Raw genomic sequence first — 19,094 nt, forward strand, 5'->3', positions numbered from 1 at the left:
GACCATTAACTGTTTTTTGTTGGCCACCGAGGTCCATTTCTTTGTAACAGTGGACGCCTCTTTTATTTACAGTTTTGTTGTATTGGTATTTATACTTGGTAAATGATTAAATGGAAATGTTTCTAAACAGTTTATATAGTATGGGGTGTGTTAGTGTTGGTAGGACCTAGTTATTGACATTTTCATTCTTTTGGAGGTTTAAGGCTAATGGAAGCTGTCAGCAGTATGTTTTGTAATAACACACACACACACACACACACACACACACACACACACACACACACACACACACACACACACACACACACACACACACACACACACACACACACACACACACACACACACACACACACACACACACACACACACACACACACACACACACACACACACACACACACACACACACACACACACACACACACACACACACACACACACACACTTCACCCGAATTTGCTCCTGTGGGTATTGTCCACAGTAGATGACCATTACATGTATCATCTGTACTGTATATGTAATGTGTATTTGTAAAGCGCTTTGAGAGTCTTTGATAAAGCGCTATAATAAATATAAGGATTATTATTACTATAGCATGATGAGGGGATGAGTGCATGCCCCTCTTTCATTTCCTGCAAAAAGGATGTGTCCTTGAGTTCCCTCTAGGGGCGGGAAAGAAGGGGCCCCTAACGTGTGCACATTCAAATCACCTCGTCTGTCACATGCACAGATGAATACACATGATCCACGTGTGCAACCCCCACTTTCACTCTTTCTCTTGTGCCTGCACACCAACACACACACCAACACACACAATCCTATCGGATCTCACGGTGGAGATGTGATAGGATCTGACAGTGTGGTTCCGTGAAGATAGCATTGGGATAAAGTTTAGCATTAGAAAGCTGATCTACACACAAACCTGAGACAATTACTGCTGCCTTTAGCCTCCACTGTTGCACATAATGTGTTTGCTCTATAATCTGATATGCTGCCCCCCCCCCCTTTCCATGTTAGCCTCCACACTATTTCTTATTTCTCTGACTTGTTGTTTTTCTCTTCCTCTGCTTCAGAGCGGGCACTAGACTGTGCCTCCAGTGGGTGCCAGTTTCACTGTGCTGTGACTCATGATGGGCCTCTGTGCTACTGTAGCAACGGCTATGAGGTTGCTGCAGATGGAAAGACGTGTAAAGGTGAGTGGGTGATTTGGAAGATGTATTTTAGCCTTGCCAAAGTAAAATTCATGAAAATCATCTGATTATTTTTGACTTTTTGCTTGCTGGCTGCATTCAGAGAAAATAAGAATTGTTGTTTTGTTTTTATCAAACCAAAACCAAGATAAAAGATACAATCATATTCCAGTGTTTGGTATTTCCCTTTGCTTTTGTTAGCTATTTCCTAAAATCTTAAGCACACCCAGTGCAGTGAGTTGTAACAAGTTGTGTAGAGTCTCTGTGTATTTAATCCCTGACTGAGTCTACAAATGCATTGTTTTTTTCCTGTAGATTTCAATGAGTGCAATGTGTACGGGACGTGCAGTCAGACGTGCACAAACACTAATGGCTCCTACATCTGCAGCTGTGTCGAGGGCTACCTGGTGCAGCCTGACAACCGCTCCTGCAAAGCCAAAAATGGTGAGAACGCACAAACACAAAATGACAAGATGTATTTATCAACCCTAAACAATGAGTATAGTGGTTTCTCCTGCTGTATCGTCTTTTGGTTTACAAGCTTGTTCACTAAAGAGCTTTATTGAACTTTTATTTATCTTCATCTCCTCTTCCTATCTCTTCCCCCTTATGCCTCCTCTCTCTCATGTTGCCCTCTCTCTCTGTGGCCCCTCCCCAGACCCAGTGGATCGTCTGCCTATGCTGCTGATTGCTAACCTCAATGACATCCGCTGCACTTCTCTGAGTGGATCCACGTCCCGGCTGCCCTCCATTGTCACCAAGCAGACCATGGCTATGGACTTTATCTATGCCGAGGAGACCGTGTGCTGGATAGACGTCGGTGACACCCCTGCTGCCACCCAGCTGAAGTGTGCCAGCATCCCTGACCTCAAGAGTGTCATCAACATCCGCACCATCAACATTTCCCTCAGCCTGCATCGTGAGTCGTAGTTTCATTGACAAACATCACTCTGATTGTAACAGAAATCTTTTGTTTCTAGACATTTTATTTTCTGCTGACAGCGAAAAATTGTTGTCAGGTTCTTTGAGGGCCATGACTGTTTAGCTGTAGACTGCCAGCGAAAGAGAAAGAAATTCCTTGCATACGAGCACTCAAGCAATGCTGAGTTAATCAGTTCGAGTTGTCAGCTCGCTCCGTGTAAAAATTCTGTTCTTTTCTTCAAGAATCAAATGGTCAACTTTGCATCTGCTAGCTCAGACAAATGTAAGACGTGAAGCAATAAAGCCTCATCTCCGAAAGCTGCTCAGACCAGCATAAAAGTGCCAAATAGAAAACGCTGAGTCCAGCTTTATTTTTTAAAAGGTTTGTCTTTGAAGAACAGGGGCTTCCTGACACACTACTAAATCATCCCGTAGAGGCAGTAAATGTGTGTGTAGTTTACTTACAGTGATATGATTCATTTATGGCTGGCAGCATGCTTTCAGACATTCATTTGCACATTTCTTGACAGGCAAACTGTTACCTACTGTGTAGCCTGATTTATGTACCAACTGTGCATTGCTATTCATAAGCTTGGAAATGTATTTTTTCCAGTATCTTGTTTAATGCATTTGAAAGTAATCGGTTGTAGCCAACTCTGGCTCTAATTTTGATATGACATTTGGCGCTAGGTTCTCCTACAGAAGTACTCTCTGGCTTCATAAGCCCTCCCAAATACTGTACATTTTGTTCTGAAGGGTGTTGTAGGAGGACAGCGCATGATTGTATGTAGAAGGATATAGGAGTTTTTTATAAACCACAACAGATACAAATTGACAGTGAAATGTCTTGCCTGTGAAGGCAACGTCCTGACTCGGGCTTTCACACAGACACAGAATAACATGCAGAGTATGAGCGCACTGCCCTCTGAGAGACTTGTTCATATAATGCTGACATGATTTATCACTGATTACAAGCCTGACAGGATTTGTTTTTATGCGCCTGGCTGACAGAGCCATTACTCCCTAAGAATGGGAGCAGAAATGTAGACAAAACATAAACGTGAGTATGTGCGTGTGGGAAGCGTTCCCTTGAGAACTAGCCCGAGGCATGAAACGGCAGACATGAAGACAACTAGTGGAGATAGACGGTTGTGTAGACCCTGAAAACCTGTGACGTGATTTCTTGGCTTATCCTCCTGGGACCCAGCCCATTGAAAATGTCCACTGTAGTGGACATTTTGTTAACATGCATCTCCTTTTACTCTTTTGAGCTAGTCTATCAATCTCTGATGTGCTGTACAGAGGACATCCTGGTATTTCCAGTGATATGTCATTGGTTAAAATTGCATGCTTGGAGTTTCCTCTTTCTTTTCATCCAAAATGGCGGGCATACCAAAATCAAAATGTTATAGAAGCAGGAGAAGTCAAATATTGTTGAATAATTGTAATTTTTACCATGAAAATCATATATGTTCTTGTTTATTAACATGTGAGGAACTATATAATTAGTTATGAAAGCAATTAAATAATTCAAGTTTTGAAATAACAGCTCTTTTCTAAATGTCCATTCTAGTGGACGTCAGGACCATCTTCATGGACTTAATGACTCAATATTGTTGCAGGAGACGGAACTGAAGCAGACATTTTCTGTACCAGATAGTTAAGGCAGATTCCGATTTGGAGCTCTCAGATGATGAGAGAGATGAGGATGAGTCTTTGAAGATCTGGAGAGATTCACCAAAAACCAAACTAGTTTTTTAGTGACCAAATAAACAGCAATGTTCAGATCAATTCCTTATTTATGTTTTGAATAATGGTGAATGTATTCTTGTATTAATAGCCATAATACGTTACATAGTATATCTGTTAATTTTGGCTGTCTTTTCAAACTAAAATGGTCCTACAGTGGACATACTGTAACATTTATAAATTAAATTGAAAAATATTAAATTGCAAGATGTTTTTTTAACCCTAACTAGGTAGGAAATAAAGAAGATTGGAAAACATTTCCTCGGTTCCCAGATATGCACTTTAAATGACGCTTGTGCAACTGCTGTCTCTGCTGACAACCGGGCAGATCCCAGGCTCAGTGAACCCCAGCATTTTCCAGTTGATTCAATGCACTCTCATTAGTTACCCATATCCCACCTTACCCATATTGTGTTGGCTTGCCAGTGTGGCTTCCAAATCCTCCACTCTGTTAAGTGGTCTGAGAGGTAAATGGGGGCGAGGGGTGGAACTGTAGAGTGGACCCTGAGAGAAAGATTGACGCAAGGGAGACAAGGCAATGATAAAATGAGAGGGGGGGGGGTGAAAGCAGGTAGTGATTTTCTGTACCTTGGAGGTGTGTGTGTGTATGCAAGTGGTCATGCAGATGGTATTTACATTCCTCTGTTGGGTTATGTCAGCCTGAACAACCCCTACATTCCTCGGGCCGTCTCATGTCCTGTCCAGTCAGGTCACTTTAACAAGCTCATAGCTGAGGCTCAGACGCACACACTGACCCATATACCTTTGACTCACAAACCCATAACTTAGTGACATATTCACTTTTATGATTTGTGACTCATTCCTTTGCAATGCCACTGTACACATACTGTATATATCCATGTGCTGTCTCACTTCTGTACACTTTAGATAATGAGATGGTTGCATTGTGCCCTTGTTTTTACAAAGTCAACCTGTAAATGAGAGGCAGCATCTAAAATTAAACTTGAATAGGCAGTTGCTTATACATTTAAGTTGTATCTTATCAAATGTTTGTATTAGAAAGTGCAGTTTGGAAAACAATTGGGTAATTGATTTCCTAATCAATCTAGGATATGGCTAGCCTAGTGAGCTGTGTCGGGCGTATTGACTTTCCGACGGCTCTTTGCTTGGCTTTGGCGTACAGTTAGGGTTTTCTGGAAAGGGTTTCTGCCCGGAAATTGTTTAGTGTTGGTAAGCCACCAAGATCTTGTTACATCTTGTCTTGTGTCTAAGAACAATAAACACTCATTAAATGACGGTGCTTTCCTGTATGACATGGCACCGTTCACATTGTTTCCTGGAAGTTTGTTTTGTTTCATAAAAATCTATTGAGATGTTATTTGAAGAATTTAGAAAAGGTGTACCGCCACTATGAAACACTGGGAAAACCCTGTCTGCAGTCAATCAGGGAGCAAACAGACAAGAGGCTCTCCTTGTATGTTGGCTGACTCGTCATTTGAAAGTTGCATCAGTCTGGCCTTTCCACCGTGATAAAGAGCAAACAAAAACCTCTGTTATCTGGTCTGGGTCAAAAGGCAATCTACTGCTTTTACTGTATGATTTCCATTGTCGTCATTCGCTTTAAAATGCTGCAGGTCTTGAACAACCCATTTGCCATGTTTTTCTTGAGCATTAGCTTGCTCTTTCAAAACATTTCTGATTTCATAAATGGGGCCAGCGTGGGCTCTTTGTCTGCCCTATTTGGTGTTTTATAACGAGTGGGGCTCAGGTGCTCTCCTAGGGCAAACCTAGGGATTGGCCTTAGATGGATATGGATGAAGGCAAGTGGGGGTTGGTGCAGGGTTCACACACACAGGCTGATTTATAGCTTCTGGGAGCCGGGCAGATAAGTGGACGAGGGTTCCAGATGTGGCCCGCTCTGTCTGTATGTGTGAGTCTCTGACTGGGAAGATAAAAGGAGTGCAGAGCCTACTCATCCCATCCTTTTCACCCTCAGAGCGGAACTCCTCAGCAGGGACCAACCCCCCCGTGTCCCACTGCCCATCGTTCATACCTCCTTCTTCCTAGCCTTTGTTCTTCAGGGTTTTTTCCAGAATAAATCAGTGAACAGAAATGTCTATATATCAGTCAAGATCTGATTATTAATGTATAGTTTATTGGGAAAAATCCTCCAAGGCATTCAGTCTTATCAGAATCAGAGTTTACTGTATTTTATTTGTACTAAATACTAATGTGTTAGACTTCAATGTACGACATTATCCAAATAGAGCATGATTTTCTGACTTAGAGGACATGTGTTTAACCCATTATTTCTTATCAATAGTTTTTAGTCATGGGTGGAATTATGTCACATTAGCCCTGGCCATCCGGTCTTCCTTTCCAGCCAATAACCTCTCTTTTCCACTTGCAGCAGATGGGGATTTGCCAATGGCATAACTGTTAGGAATTATAGCCTCTTAAATGGAGTTCATATGTCAGATCCTTATGGAAAATCATAATGGCTTCACTCTGAAACTCTGCTTATGAGAGGTCAAAGAGGGTTTTTTTGCACAGATGCATAGGATACTCTTGGCACGGGGAGGATTATGAAAGCAGCATGATGAAGATTATTTTCTGCTTTGCGCTAAAATGTAAATAAAGGAATACGTGCACTGACATGCAAACAGAGGAAATGACATTCATGTACACATTTTAAGATGCTATTCCCGAGTCTAGGTGCTGCTGGGTGACTAGGTTGACGAACTCAAAGGCTGCAGCCCTGTATTTAAATACCTATGCTATTTTGGCAGAAAGCATGTTTGTTGTTGCCAGTAAGACCCCCTCAGTTTGCGAAACGTTTTCTCAGAGTAGTGTTAGGTGTTAAGGGCAGGAAGCGAAATGGGGTTGTGAGGGCAGGGTGGTTGGATGAGGAGAAAGGGGTGGGTTCATTCAGTTTCCCAGCAAACGTACCACTTTCCAGAATCTGAGTAAGTGAGCATGTCAACAGACTGGCTGGCTCTGGATAAGGGGGTCTACTAGATTTAGGCTGTTGCACAACGCAATAGAAACTGTTGCATAACTGGCTCCGCTACTCTGTATATGACTCGAATCAATGCTTTGTCCAGACAGGCTTCCAGCTGGATTTCTTTAAAGGAGTGTGGTTTCAGAGCTGATGCCAAAGGGAGTATCACTGTCCCTGTCAACTCCATGACAAACTTCCCCCCATTGTCAGAATCGTGGTTCTGTTGTTTATGAAACATCTTGGACTGGTTTTAACTCCCTCCCTCTGTTCCTTTGACTATGAGTTTTTAATTGCCCCGTGCATTTACAGTTACCTCCCTTTTTTTAAACGTTAGATATCCAAGTCCTTTGCCAACTGTCAATATATTATGTCCCGCCTCCAGGCACACCGTTAAATGTTCTTATACAGATTTATTTCGCTATGATTATCTTTCTGTCGAACAGTGCCTCAACCCCATCCTTCATGGTTTCCCATTTTCTCCTCGGAACTGTTTATATTCTAGCACCAGGCATACTGTAAGTCCCATGTGAGGCAAGTCTTTTGAAGCTCTGTGTATGTTTGGTGGATGGGGTGGGGGATTTTACATTAGGCCCAGATGTGTTTGCTCTTTTGTGAAGCTTGCTTTGGCTCTGTCTTTAAGCAGCATGGTTGTCATTGTTGGGGAGGCTCCAGCGCAGATGTTTTCTTTATGAATGGTCACAGCCCTAGGACGATTTGACTGAGGCTCCCTGTCAATGTTGTTAGAACTCAATCATGTACCCCAACATCAAAGTTGTTGCTTGGATTACCTGGAGAGACACGTGTGGTCACTTTGATACGTTATGTGTGAGTAGCGAGCCTGTGTGATGTGTATGTGTGTATACAGTGTTCTGCTTTGAAAGGAAGTGTGGTGGCAGCTGTTAAAACACAAGGCTGGACGTATCTTCTTAGCAGGGTCTCCCTGTGGTTGGGGATTTCTGTACCCAGTCTCCTACAGGACAGAGGTTCTCAGAGAGGGGGACATATTTCCAATGTTAACTTAACACTTCAATCCTCCCAATGCTGGGGGTATGTCTGAAACAAGTCCCCATCAGCACATCTTCCTCTTTCAAAGTTGCCTTAGTAAGCAGTGGGGAAATAACATTTCAAGTTCCTTTATCACAAATGTTGCAATAGTATTTTTTGGGCACTTTGACCTATCTTCAAGTTGATCGGTAGCATTTCATAGCTGCATGTGTCATGTTTTTGTGCTGCCATGGCAACATCTTTTTTTTTTTGGTTTTTGTTATTACATTTCCTTCCTAATTGTTCATCCCTCCAGTAATTTTGAGAGACATTTGTATTTATTAATTGATTTGAATGTATTGAATTCAATATTCCAAAAATAAATACAAGACTGCATTGCACTCACAAACAATGAAGGCTTATTTCCATTGTGGTTCTCATTTATGCTATTCATACTTTGCCTAGTCACTTTTTGTTGTTTGGTTTTCCATTTATGGTCACACACATATGCTTATTGTAATTGTACTTGTTTTAACATATATGCACAGAGAAAAGTGTCATGTATTTTACGTCATGTGATCGGCTCTCCCGATCAGCCTTTATAGAGAGCACCGATCGATCGGCAGAGAGTGAATATCGGCCGATCGATCAGAGCATCCCTAGTAGGCACACTACTACTACTACTGCTACTACTGCTACTACTACTACTACTAACTACTACTACTAAAACTACTACCATGTAAGTCTTAAGTAGTTACAATAAGTGAGCCATGCATACACTATCTAAGAATTTCACAATACAGTATGTTCTTAAATTAATCAAAAATCAAAAATTCTTCAAGAGAATCTCTCCTCTTACAGCAGTTATTTGTTATTTCTCAAATCCACTGAAAGGAGTTCAGCTTCGAAAAGTGCAGGCCTTCACCTCTCACTCTTTATCAGTCACTTGAGTTTTTCTTTACCTCCCCCCTGCCCTGCTTGCCTTAATCAAAGACAAGTGGAGTGCTGGCAATGGACAGCCTGTTGGACCCGGCAGTACATGAAGATGATGGCTCTTATTAGTTCAGCGCTGTTATTTTGTTTTTCAAGAGTATGGGCACTCTTGAGGAGAGAGAGGGTCATGGCATCATGAAGTGAGGGGGTTTGAAATGAGGCTGGATTATGACCAAGAGTTACGACTATACTCCAAGAGTCTCTGTTTTTTCTTTTTAAATTCTTCTGTCCTGTACTCAACTTTCTCTCCTCTGCATCCCTCAGATGTGGAGAAGATGGCTATCGATTGGCTGACCGGAAACTTCTACTTTGTGGATGACGTGGACGACCGGGTGTTTGTCTGCAACAAGAACGGCCAGACATGTGTGACCCTGCTGGACCAAGAGCTGTACAACCCTAAAGGCATCGCCTTGGACCCGGCAATGGGGTCTGTACTTCCCTCAGCTCTTCTTGACCTAAGAAAGTACCCTCAGTACGGTTTTAGCATCATTTGAGAGGAAAATGCTGTCCTATGTTCAGACGACGTGCTGACCAAGCAGGCGGTGGAAAATCAAAGTGCTTACTCCAGATGGAAACTAAGACGGATACTTGTGCACCACACACACACACACTTGCATGTTTGCTGTTTCAGGTTCCTGATACCGACAAGTTGCTGAATGTAGTTCCCTTTTCTTAAGTATCACTTCTTTGTTTCAATTCTTCTGGAAATCCTTTTGAATCCATTTCACTGACTCATACAGCCATCTCTGTTGTGGTCATTGGTGTTGTGCCAAGTCAAAATGATGAAGTAAAATAGCAGTCATCCAATTGCTTAAAGTGGCTATATAAACGTTTAAAACCCTCCATAAATTAACCTTATCCAGAACTTAAGGGAGAAAGCAAGAAATAAATTCATATACTGTATATGATATTGTAAGTCATTCCCAGTGCAGCCCAGAGTAATCTCAGTTCAAAGCTCCTCTACCAACAGCGCAGGGTGTCATTATTTTATAGCCAATAAACTGTGCAATCAACATTCACTTCATAGTGATGAGCTACATCAATATTGCTACTTTAAGTCGGTTCGTTCTCTCACTAGTAAAAAATACATTTTCTGTCAATTGACCATTAATGAACTGCCTCTTCCTTTTCGCTCCTCTTTTCTGCTACAGCAAAGTGTTCTTCACAGACTACGGGTCTACGCCCAGGGTGGAGCGCTGTGACATGGATGGCCAGAACCGCACAAAGCTGGTGGACACCAAGATCGTCTTCCCTCATGGCATCACACTGGACCTGGTCAACCGGTTGGTGTACTGGGCTGACGCCTACCTGGACTACATCGAAGTGGTCGATTACGAGGGAAAGAACCGACACACCATCATCCAGGGCCTGCTGGTGAGGTTGAAAGGATGTTTGGATGGGTTTCAACTCATTTAAATACCAAGTACATCCAAACATACACAGAGATGCAGCCAAGGATATAGACTTCTGATTGTTCAGCCCTCTTTTAAAGGTTAAACCAAACCGCAATAGCCTGACGTCTTAACTAACTTCAGATGTTCCTTCGTTAACACAAAACATCTGTTTTCCGAATCTGTATCATCATTGATTTAATATCAGCTTGAGAGACGGCAATGTTTTCCAGTTGCCTCCCAGCATTAAGGCAAACAGAACCCGCCTTCTATCTCCTTGGTAGTCCTTTTTATTGCCTGATTAATCTTACTAAAAGAGTGTGTGATGTTCCTGCTTAGTGCCTCTCTTAACACATTAGTCTGGCCCTAGTGAAGCTTGGCTAAAACGTAACTAGAGTAATGATCATAATGAAATCAGGACTGCAGAGATGGTGCTTGTGAGAGAGGTAGAGGAGGTAATTTGATCCCGGCCCATACATCTGTCTGACTGTCGAGGAGAGCTGCACAGAATCGACCCTTTAAAAGTAAAAGCTCTCTGTTTAACAGCAGGAGGGAAGAGGAGCCATCATGCTGCCCTGTGCCAAGTTTACACAAACTCTTTCTGTTTCTCTGTCCATGTCTATATGTGTCTGTCTCTGTCTGCCAGAGATCTATTCACATCTTGAGAAACTTTTAAGATTTATTTTATCACGATTAATAGTTTAAGAAAGTTTCATTATGCAGAAATTGACAAACAGCATTCAAGATGGAATAGTCTCCACAAACTATAACAAGAGCCATTAGTCCTTTGCACTTCAAGCTTTTTTACAGAGGTCTGGATTTTATTTATTTTTTATTGTTTTTCGTTTTTGTTACAATAATGAACAGACAAACAATATGAAGGCAGACATGGTCATCCTGGGTAAAGAGAAATACTTACTATGTTGTAGAAAACATTATACAAAGATACAATACGTACTTGCACACACATCTATGCAATCGTATACACATTTAGATGCTCCAACAGTATGTGCATACGTGTATACATATTTAGGAATGTAGGGCTAACAAAGGCAGGGTTACATCACACTATCGGGGTCTAGAGGTCTGTATTTTCAAAAGCAAACCAAAACAAACGTTTAATTTATTTTGTTGCGTTATGGTCTTTTTCAGATTGAGCACCTGTACGGGCTGACTGTATTTGAGAACTACCTGTATGCCACTAACTCAGACGAAAGCCACCTCAACTCAAAGACCAGTGTGATCCGAGTGAACCGCTTCAACAGCTCCGACTTCCAAGTGGTGACCCGGGTCGATCGGGGGACCGCGCTGCACGTGTACCACCAGAGGCGCCAACCCCAAGGTACAGGCTCTTAGCTTGACTCCTTACTCACCTAATCCATTTCCGTCGATTAGTCAACATGGCATGACGGCTGGTTTTGTGCCCCTCTCTCCTGGCTTAGTGCGCAGCCATGCGTGTGCCCTGGATCAGTTTGGGAAGGCTGGAGGTTGCTCTGATATCTGTCTGCTGAGCAACAGCCACAAAATCCGTACATGCCGCTGTCGCTCTGGATTCAGCCTGGGCAGCGATGGAAAGTCCTGCAAGAGTACGTTTACAAAATATATAGTTTGACAAAAATGAACCCCATCCCATTAGTTTCAGCAATGAAGGTGGTTACACAATCGCTGGCAGAAGTAATGACAGTTTTTCATTGCAAGTGTTTTCTTTGTCGTGCAGAACCAGACCACGAGTTGTTCTTGGTGTACGGTAAAGGTCGTCCTGGAATCATCAGAGGCATGGACATGAACGCTAAGGTGCCTGATGAGTACATGATTCCCATTGAGAACCTCATGAACCCTCGAGCTCTGGATTTCCACGCACTTAGTGAATACATCTACTTTGCTGATGCCACCAGCTACATTATTGGCCGGCAGAAGATAGATGGCACAGAGAGAGACACTATACTCAAAGAAGGTAAGCACTTTCTTACCAAATCCTGGAATTTAAAGAGTTAAATCACAATCTTTTTATTTTATCCTCTTGATAGTCAATCTGAATTTGCCAGCTAATTTCTTCTCACACCGGCTTCTTTGGCTTATCTCAGGTATTCACACAGTAGAGGGGATAGCAGTAGACTGGATGGGGGGTAATCTCTACTGGACAGATGATGGGCCTAAAAAGACTATCAGCGTTGCCAGGCTGGAGAAGGCTTCTCAGACCCGCAAGACGCTCATTGAGGGAAAGATGAGCCATCCTCGTGCCATTGTGGTGGACCCCCAGAATGGGTGAGACACTAAAGGGGAGGGTATTTCCATCTTAAATAGGTGTTATTTTCTCATAAATGTTTTGTTGAAGTTTTTAATGTTTGGGTGTAGCCGCATGTCCGAATGTGGTTTGTGTCTTGCAGCTGTGTGGGCCGCCTGCATTGTAGATGTTTAGCCCATTTGTTACATTGATGCGTCTGTGGGAGCTGATCAGCTTTCACAGGATTTTTAGAAACTCCCTATTGTTTGTGTTGGTTGACGTTTCAAAGGGCATGGAAACTTAAAAGCTACATTTTGACTGCACTAGCTCTGACAGAATTGTCTTATCTTACTCTACTTCTGAATGTGTGCCAGATGGATGTACTGGACTGACTGGGAGGAGGACCCCACTGAGAGCAACAGAGGAAAGATCAAGAAAGCTTGGATGGATGGCTCACATCACCAAGTTTTCCTGACGAGCAAGACAGTGCTGTGGCCCAATGGCCTGAGTCTGGACATTCCCCAGGGCATCCTGTACTGGGTGGATGCTTATTACGACCGTATTGAGTTGGTTTACCTCAACACCACTGAGAGAAAGGTTGGTAATGCTTTTAATGTTTCGACTTTGATGTATTTCTGTGTATACAAATCATTTTAGAGATACTACTTGGGCGACTGGCTGCGAGGGAGAGCAGTTGTCTTTCAACCAGAAGGTTGTGGGTTTAATCCCACCCCATGCAGTCAACATGTCGATGTATCCTTGGGCAATCCTTGTGTATGAATGTTAGTTTCCTAGAGCAAGTTGCATTGATATGTATTCATGTGAATGTGGTGAATCCTTTGTAGTTTGTTAAAGCGCTTGGAGGTATAAAGGCCTGATAATAGCGCAGTCCATTCATCTTTTTATTTACTTCTAATTCATGTGCAATGTCTTATCTATGGTGCTGGGACGAACAATAACCCCAAATTTGGATCATTAAAGTACATTTTATCTTACTATTTAAAAACATAACTGGAGATCTAACACCTATATGTTTCCTCACTCATCAGGTGGTCTACGAGGGACAGGAGCTTAACCACGCCTTTGGATTATGTCATTACAAACAATTTCTTTTTTGGAATGAGTACCGTGGCGGCAGCATCTACAAACTGGACCAAGTCACTAAGATCGTCACCCTCCTCCGCAACGAGAGGCCCCCTATCTTTGAGATAAGAGTGTATGATGCACACCAGCAGCAAGGTATAGCTCCCTTTTATCCTTTTCACGTCAACAGTTTCTGATAAATACAATGCGATGATAATATGTTCTTATTTTATTTATTTTCTTGTAGGTTCCAATAAGTGTCGAATTAACAACGGTGGCTGCAGCAGTCTGTGCCTTGCTATTCCCGACGGCAGGTCCTGTGGCTGTGCTGACGATCAAATCCTGGATGGAGATAATGTCACCTGCGGAGGTACTTAGCGGCTTCACCAAACATTAATTAGGAGGGTTAAGGAAAAGTCAATACTCAGCAGGAGTTAAGACTGTTAAAGAATGCTAGGCTGCACTTTCCATTTGCTAAACTAAAGTCCACTGTGTTTGGGAAATCTGGAGAGAAGTTTAAAAGACCTCCAGTAATATTTAGCTACCTTAAGAGAGCTGAAAGCTGACCTCACCGAGGCTTTGTTTTGGTGCTCGGCTCTTGTCTAAATGGCCCATCTGTTTCTCCCCCTGCCCCTGATCTCATCTCCAGCCAACCCCTCCTACGTGCCCCCGCCTCAGTGCCAGCCCGGGGAGTTTGCCTGCAAGAACAACCGCTGCATCCAAGAGCGCTGGAAGTGTGACGGGGACAACGATTGTCTGGACAACAGCGATGAGGCCCATGATCTCTGCCGTAAGCGTGCCATGTCATTGTCATAGTTACACAGCAACGCATATATAAACAAAATCTGTGTTTTAGGGCCTTATCTCACGAGAACCAACCAAGCTACATTTTCCGAGATTGTCTCTTTCCATGCAGCGTAATGTGTAATTTCACTCGCAAGCTCTTTGCCAGGTGATAGTTAGAAACAAGGACTCATATTTTTCTTGGACGTTGTTTTCTCTTCTCTCTTGATTAAAAGTGACATTTAAAGGGCGAAGATGATTAAACCGGCTTTATATTATATCCAAAACAGAAAACGTTTATTAACCAGGTGGCTTGAAGATTATTATTTTCCTTTCCCAGACCAGCACACCTGCCCAGCTGACCGATTCAAATGCCAGAACAACCGCTGTATCCCCCTGCGATGGCTCTGCGATGGAGACAATGACTGCGGCAATGATGAAGATGAATCCAACTCCACCTGCTCTGGTATAAACAAACATGGAGGTCCTTGTAGCTCAAGGAGTATTACAGTTTGGCTATTGGTTTGCAAGACCCCAGAAATTAATTGATCATCCCTGATTTGGTGTGGAACTAGGGTATTTGCTGTTAGATGATGAGTATTTTAAATAGTTTTAAATAGTTTCAAAATGGTATAATTGTAAAAAAGCATCATGTTGAGATTGAAAGAAACACTAAAAGTTAAATAGAGAAACAATGGACTTTGGCCAGACAGACAAGTTGCAACTAAAGCAGACATGTTTGGATTTGTTCGTTCTGAGTTAATCAGTTACGATTTGTGTGTTGGATGCCAGCATGAATTTGCAGTCCAGGAATATTGATCTACACCATTGTTATGGGAATAGGCTGGACCATAGCAACAGTACTCCGCTGACAGTATTTGTAGCTGTCTCTGTGTCTCAAAATAATGTAAGGAGACAGCAATATTTGTATTATATTTTATTTATATTGTATTTAGGTAACAACTATTTAAAGTACTGATTGCAGCAATAGAATATGGGGAATTAGGTAGTCAATATCTTATTTAAGGGCCATTAGGCAAAGCAAATGTAAATGTTGAGTCATGGATATGGAAAGAGGAACCTTTAAAAACACTTTCCTGTTTTAACCCTTGTTCTCTTGCCAGCTCGCACATGCCCACCAAACCAGTACCCTTGTGCTAGTGGGCGCTGCATCCCCATTTCCTGGACATGTGACCTGGACGACGACTGTGGAGACCGCTCAGATGAACCAGACTCCTGTGGTGAGTCTTTATTTGCTCTTGCATATTGCAACGCCTTTACCAAAAGGCAATAAATAATGTTATGATGTTTACCTTTTCTCTCTTTAACCATCCTCAGCCTACCCAACCTGCTTCCCTCTGACTCAGTTCACCTGCGCCAATGGCCGCTGCATCAACATCAACTGGCGCTGTGACAACGGTAACCCTCTTCTTAGACTTCCATTTGTGAGCTGCACATTTTAAAACAATGCAATAACCGAAAATGAAATATTTGACGTGTTGGTGTACAGACAATGACTGTGGGGATAACAGCGATGAAGCCGGCTGCAGCCATTCCTGCTCAAGCGTCCAGTTTAAGTGTAACAGTGGCCGCTGCATCCCAGAATACTGGACCTGTGACGGCGACAATGACTGTGGAGACTACAGTGATGAGACTCATGCCAACTGTACCAACCAGGGTAAGGACCAATGACAGTATGTACCAATCGGACATAGCTCTGGTCTAGGACATTTATGGGACATTGTTTGTTCTTTCGCTAGCTGTATCCGAGTCAAGCTCTCATCAGACCTTGTATTGTGTTTCAATTTGTTTACATGTTTATTTTTTGAAAAAGGGATCATTTTTCGTTGTATCTGCTCTCCATGCCCCTGCCTGCCCTCTGGCTTTTAGATATCTCTTACAGAAAATCCTCTCTGTTGCTCTGTTCAGGATGTGATTGTGTATGTCGTTAGATAACAATTAAACTCTTTCCTGGGCTTGTGCAAAGGGCACAGATGTTTTGACTTTGCTGCAGATTTACACGTTTAGAGTTTAAAATAGCTGGCAGCCACATTTAGCAGTTTGGGAACATTACGTTTCACTGTGACCATTTGTGTAACGACTGGGGCGGCGTCATAGCACGGTTTTATAGTTTTTCTTCCATCTGCCTGAAGCATTTGCTTGAGTTTATTGTGTGTTTTGATGTTGTATGCGCTGTGTGATCCATGCAGACACACAGCCAATTGCTGTCAAGTCCCAGCATGCACAAACCGGGCCCAGCGTGACCTGTTGGTCTAATGAGCGATCTGTGCTCTGTGTGTGTGTGTTTGTGCCTGGCTATGTGTGTTTTTGGGCTCTTTCGCAGTCTGGAAGTCATTAGCTGAAATAAAAATGCAATACTATCGCCTTCCCCTCCTGTGTATTATAGTCCTGTGCTGAAAGGCCCATTTCCTGCCTCAGCCGAGCCAAGTGCTGACCTTTGCCATCAGGGGAAGTCATTGTGCCACATCACTGTTGGTGGCCTTTAATCTGCCTGTGACATCCGTCAGTGAGCTGTGTGTGTCATTGTTGTTTGGCTTGGCTCAGTGTTTGGTGGTTAAAACAGAGTCCGGGCATACGTACAGATTATTAATGACTATAATGGCCGATTCTTTGTTCTCTTTGTTTTTATCCAAGCGTGTGTGGTCTGTGCTGGTTAGGATTTCACTCTAGGTGTTTTGCAGCTGCTGACTTCTTCTGATATTTTATTGATTATTTGACATTTGATAAACGGCACTCTTCCACTTTTTGGTTGGATAACACTTTGTATTTCTGTTTTTTCTCCAGCTACCCGTCCACCAGGTGGCTGCCATGTAGACGAGTTCCAGTGTCGGATGGACGGCCTGTGCATTCCCATGCGCTGGCGCTGTGATGGAGACACCGACTGTATGGACCTGAGTGATGAGAACAACTGCGAGGGTGTGACCCACATGTGTGACCCAGCAGTCAAGTTCAGCTGCAGGGACTCTGGTGAGGGACTTCAGATGTTAAGGATGATTAGGGATGATTAATGTTAGTACAAATAGGGTTGTATTCTCTGACACATATGAGGACTAATAATTTCAAATGCAGCATGCAGCTTGTTTATGGTTTGTTTAATTTGTTTAAGTTATGACCGTAGCTTCTTATTCGACAAGGAGGATTATTTATATTGGATAGTTCAAGTTTCCTCTATTTATAGACTCTCCAGTTCAATCCGTTCTGACTTTAAGGGTCAATACAATTTTACAAAAATGTAATTCACTTTACATTTCTGAGCAAATCCACTGATAACCTAAGCTTTAACTTGTTTTCATCAATCTGGTTAAATATGTTTGAAATAAAAGTCTTAATGTTGTGTTATTGACAGCTCGTTGCATCAGCAAGGCATGGGTGTGTGATGGTGACAGTGACTGTGAGGACAACTCTGATGAGGACAACTGCGAGGCGTTGGCGTGCAAGTTGTCTCACCACATGTGTGCTACCAATGACTCCATCTGTCTGCCTGCTGAGAAGCTTTGTGACGGCACTGACGATTGTCCGGACGGTTCTGACGAGAAACTTTGTGGTACACAAAAACATTTTACTTAAAGCGCAACCCAGGTTAAAAACATAGTACTCCCCTGTGTAGGATATGTTCCAACTCTTTCATCCTGTTCTTCCTGGCAGACTTGTGCTCACTAGACAACGGTGGCTGCAGCCACAACTGCAGCATCATTCCTGGGGAGGGCTTCATGTGCTCCTGTCCCCTGGGCATGGAGCTGGGAGCCGACAACAAGACCTGCCAGATCCAGAGCTTCTGCGCTAAACACCTCAAGTGTAGCCAGAAGTGCGAGCAGGAGAAATCCAGTGTAAAGTGCTCCTGCTACGAGGGCTGGGAGCTGGAGGCGGACATGGAGAGCTGCAAAAGCACTGGTAATTAAGAACAGGGCCTTTTATGCCATTAAACGTGTATTTACTGATGCAAATCAATTATTTGTACCTTTGAGATTTAGAGCACTATAATTGTTCTTGGGCTGAAGAGGCCTTACCATACTGATGTATACGGTATTAAATGCAACATCATGGTGTTGAGGATGTTTATATTCTAGATGGGGAGCAGCAAACCCTTTCAGTTATTCAGTGTTTTTCTTTGAAAGGGACAGATGGAAAAGAAAACAATTCAGAGACAGGATTTTATCCAAGACCAACAAGGGGTTTGGGAATTTGGACTTTGAGATGAAATGTACTCTAACACTTTTCCGGTTACACCTTATTTGCCCTCAGATCCCTTCAAGCCTTTTATCATCTTCTCCAACCGCCATGAGATCAGAAGGATTGATCTTCACAAGGGGGAGTTCAGTGTGCTGGTGCCAGGGCTCAGGAACACCATCGCTCTGGACTTTCATCTCAACGAGAGCACTCTGTACTGGACTGATGTCGTCGAGGACAAGATCTACCGTGGGAAACTGTCTGAAAATGGAGGTGAGGCAGCCACTTAGCTACTGCTTTCTGTCATTTGAGGTTACGCAGAAAGTAAAAATGTATTAAAAAAAGTATTTATATAGTAATATGTTCATTTTTTTGGTTACCTCCTTTTATAATTAAAATAGTCAAATGGGTTGTTCATTCAGAGATATAAAGTGCTATTTGTGCTTTGGACTGAGCATTTCTAAGAAATTAACTTCCACTGAGCACTCTCTAATTTCCCAGAGCCAAATGTTATTCAAAAAGAGTCTGTGGTCAGCGGTCTGTGACCCTGAATAAATGGCCAGGTCATGGTCTGCCTTTCCTTATCCAAAACCCCAGGTCTCGTTGCCAATCAAGGTTGTGTT

At 42.8% G+C, this 19,094-nt stretch overlaps 1 protein-coding gene across 2 annotated transcripts in view; it reads left to right on the forward strand.

Annotated features, from left to right (window-relative positions):
* LOC117449353 (low-density lipoprotein receptor-related protein 1-like) overlaps window positions 1-19,094 on the forward strand; it is an 89,243-nt gene that overhangs the window by 26,220 nt on the left and 43,929 nt on the right. For both annotated transcript variants that reach the window (XM_034086984.2, XM_034086986.2), the window contains exons 4-24: window positions 1,077-1,196; window positions 1,509-1,637; window positions 1,852-2,112; window positions 9,067-9,229; window positions 9,954-10,176; window positions 11,346-11,535; window positions 11,636-11,779; window positions 11,911-12,147; window positions 12,278-12,458; window positions 12,792-13,014; window positions 13,467-13,656; window positions 13,748-13,870; window positions 14,150-14,290; window positions 14,624-14,749; window positions 15,408-15,524; window positions 15,622-15,702; window positions 15,794-15,961; window positions 17,089-17,271; window positions 17,651-17,848; window positions 17,950-18,195; window positions 18,547-18,744. In XM_034086984.2, the coding sequence (XP_033942875.1) occupies window positions 1,077-1,196; window positions 1,509-1,637; window positions 1,852-2,112; window positions 9,067-9,229; window positions 9,954-10,176; window positions 11,346-11,535; window positions 11,636-11,779; window positions 11,911-12,147; window positions 12,278-12,458; window positions 12,792-13,014; window positions 13,467-13,656; window positions 13,748-13,870; window positions 14,150-14,290; window positions 14,624-14,749; window positions 15,408-15,524; window positions 15,622-15,702; window positions 15,794-15,961; window positions 17,089-17,271; window positions 17,651-17,848; window positions 17,950-18,195; window positions 18,547-18,744 (3,642 nt within the window). The remainder of the gene's footprint in view (window positions 1-1,076; window positions 1,197-1,508; window positions 1,638-1,851; window positions 2,113-9,066; window positions 9,230-9,953; window positions 10,177-11,345; window positions 11,536-11,635; window positions 11,780-11,910; window positions 12,148-12,277; window positions 12,459-12,791; window positions 13,015-13,466; window positions 13,657-13,747; window positions 13,871-14,149; window positions 14,291-14,623; window positions 14,750-15,407; window positions 15,525-15,621; window positions 15,703-15,793; window positions 15,962-17,088; window positions 17,272-17,650; window positions 17,849-17,949; window positions 18,196-18,546; window positions 18,745-19,094) is intronic.

This window comes from Pseudochaenichthys georgianus, chromosome 7 (assembly GCF_902827115.2).
Source record: "Pseudochaenichthys georgianus chromosome 7, fPseGeo1.2, whole genome shotgun sequence".
In the NCBI taxonomy this organism is placed as follows: domain Eukaryota; kingdom Metazoa; phylum Chordata; class Actinopteri; order Perciformes; family Channichthyidae; genus Pseudochaenichthys; species Pseudochaenichthys georgianus.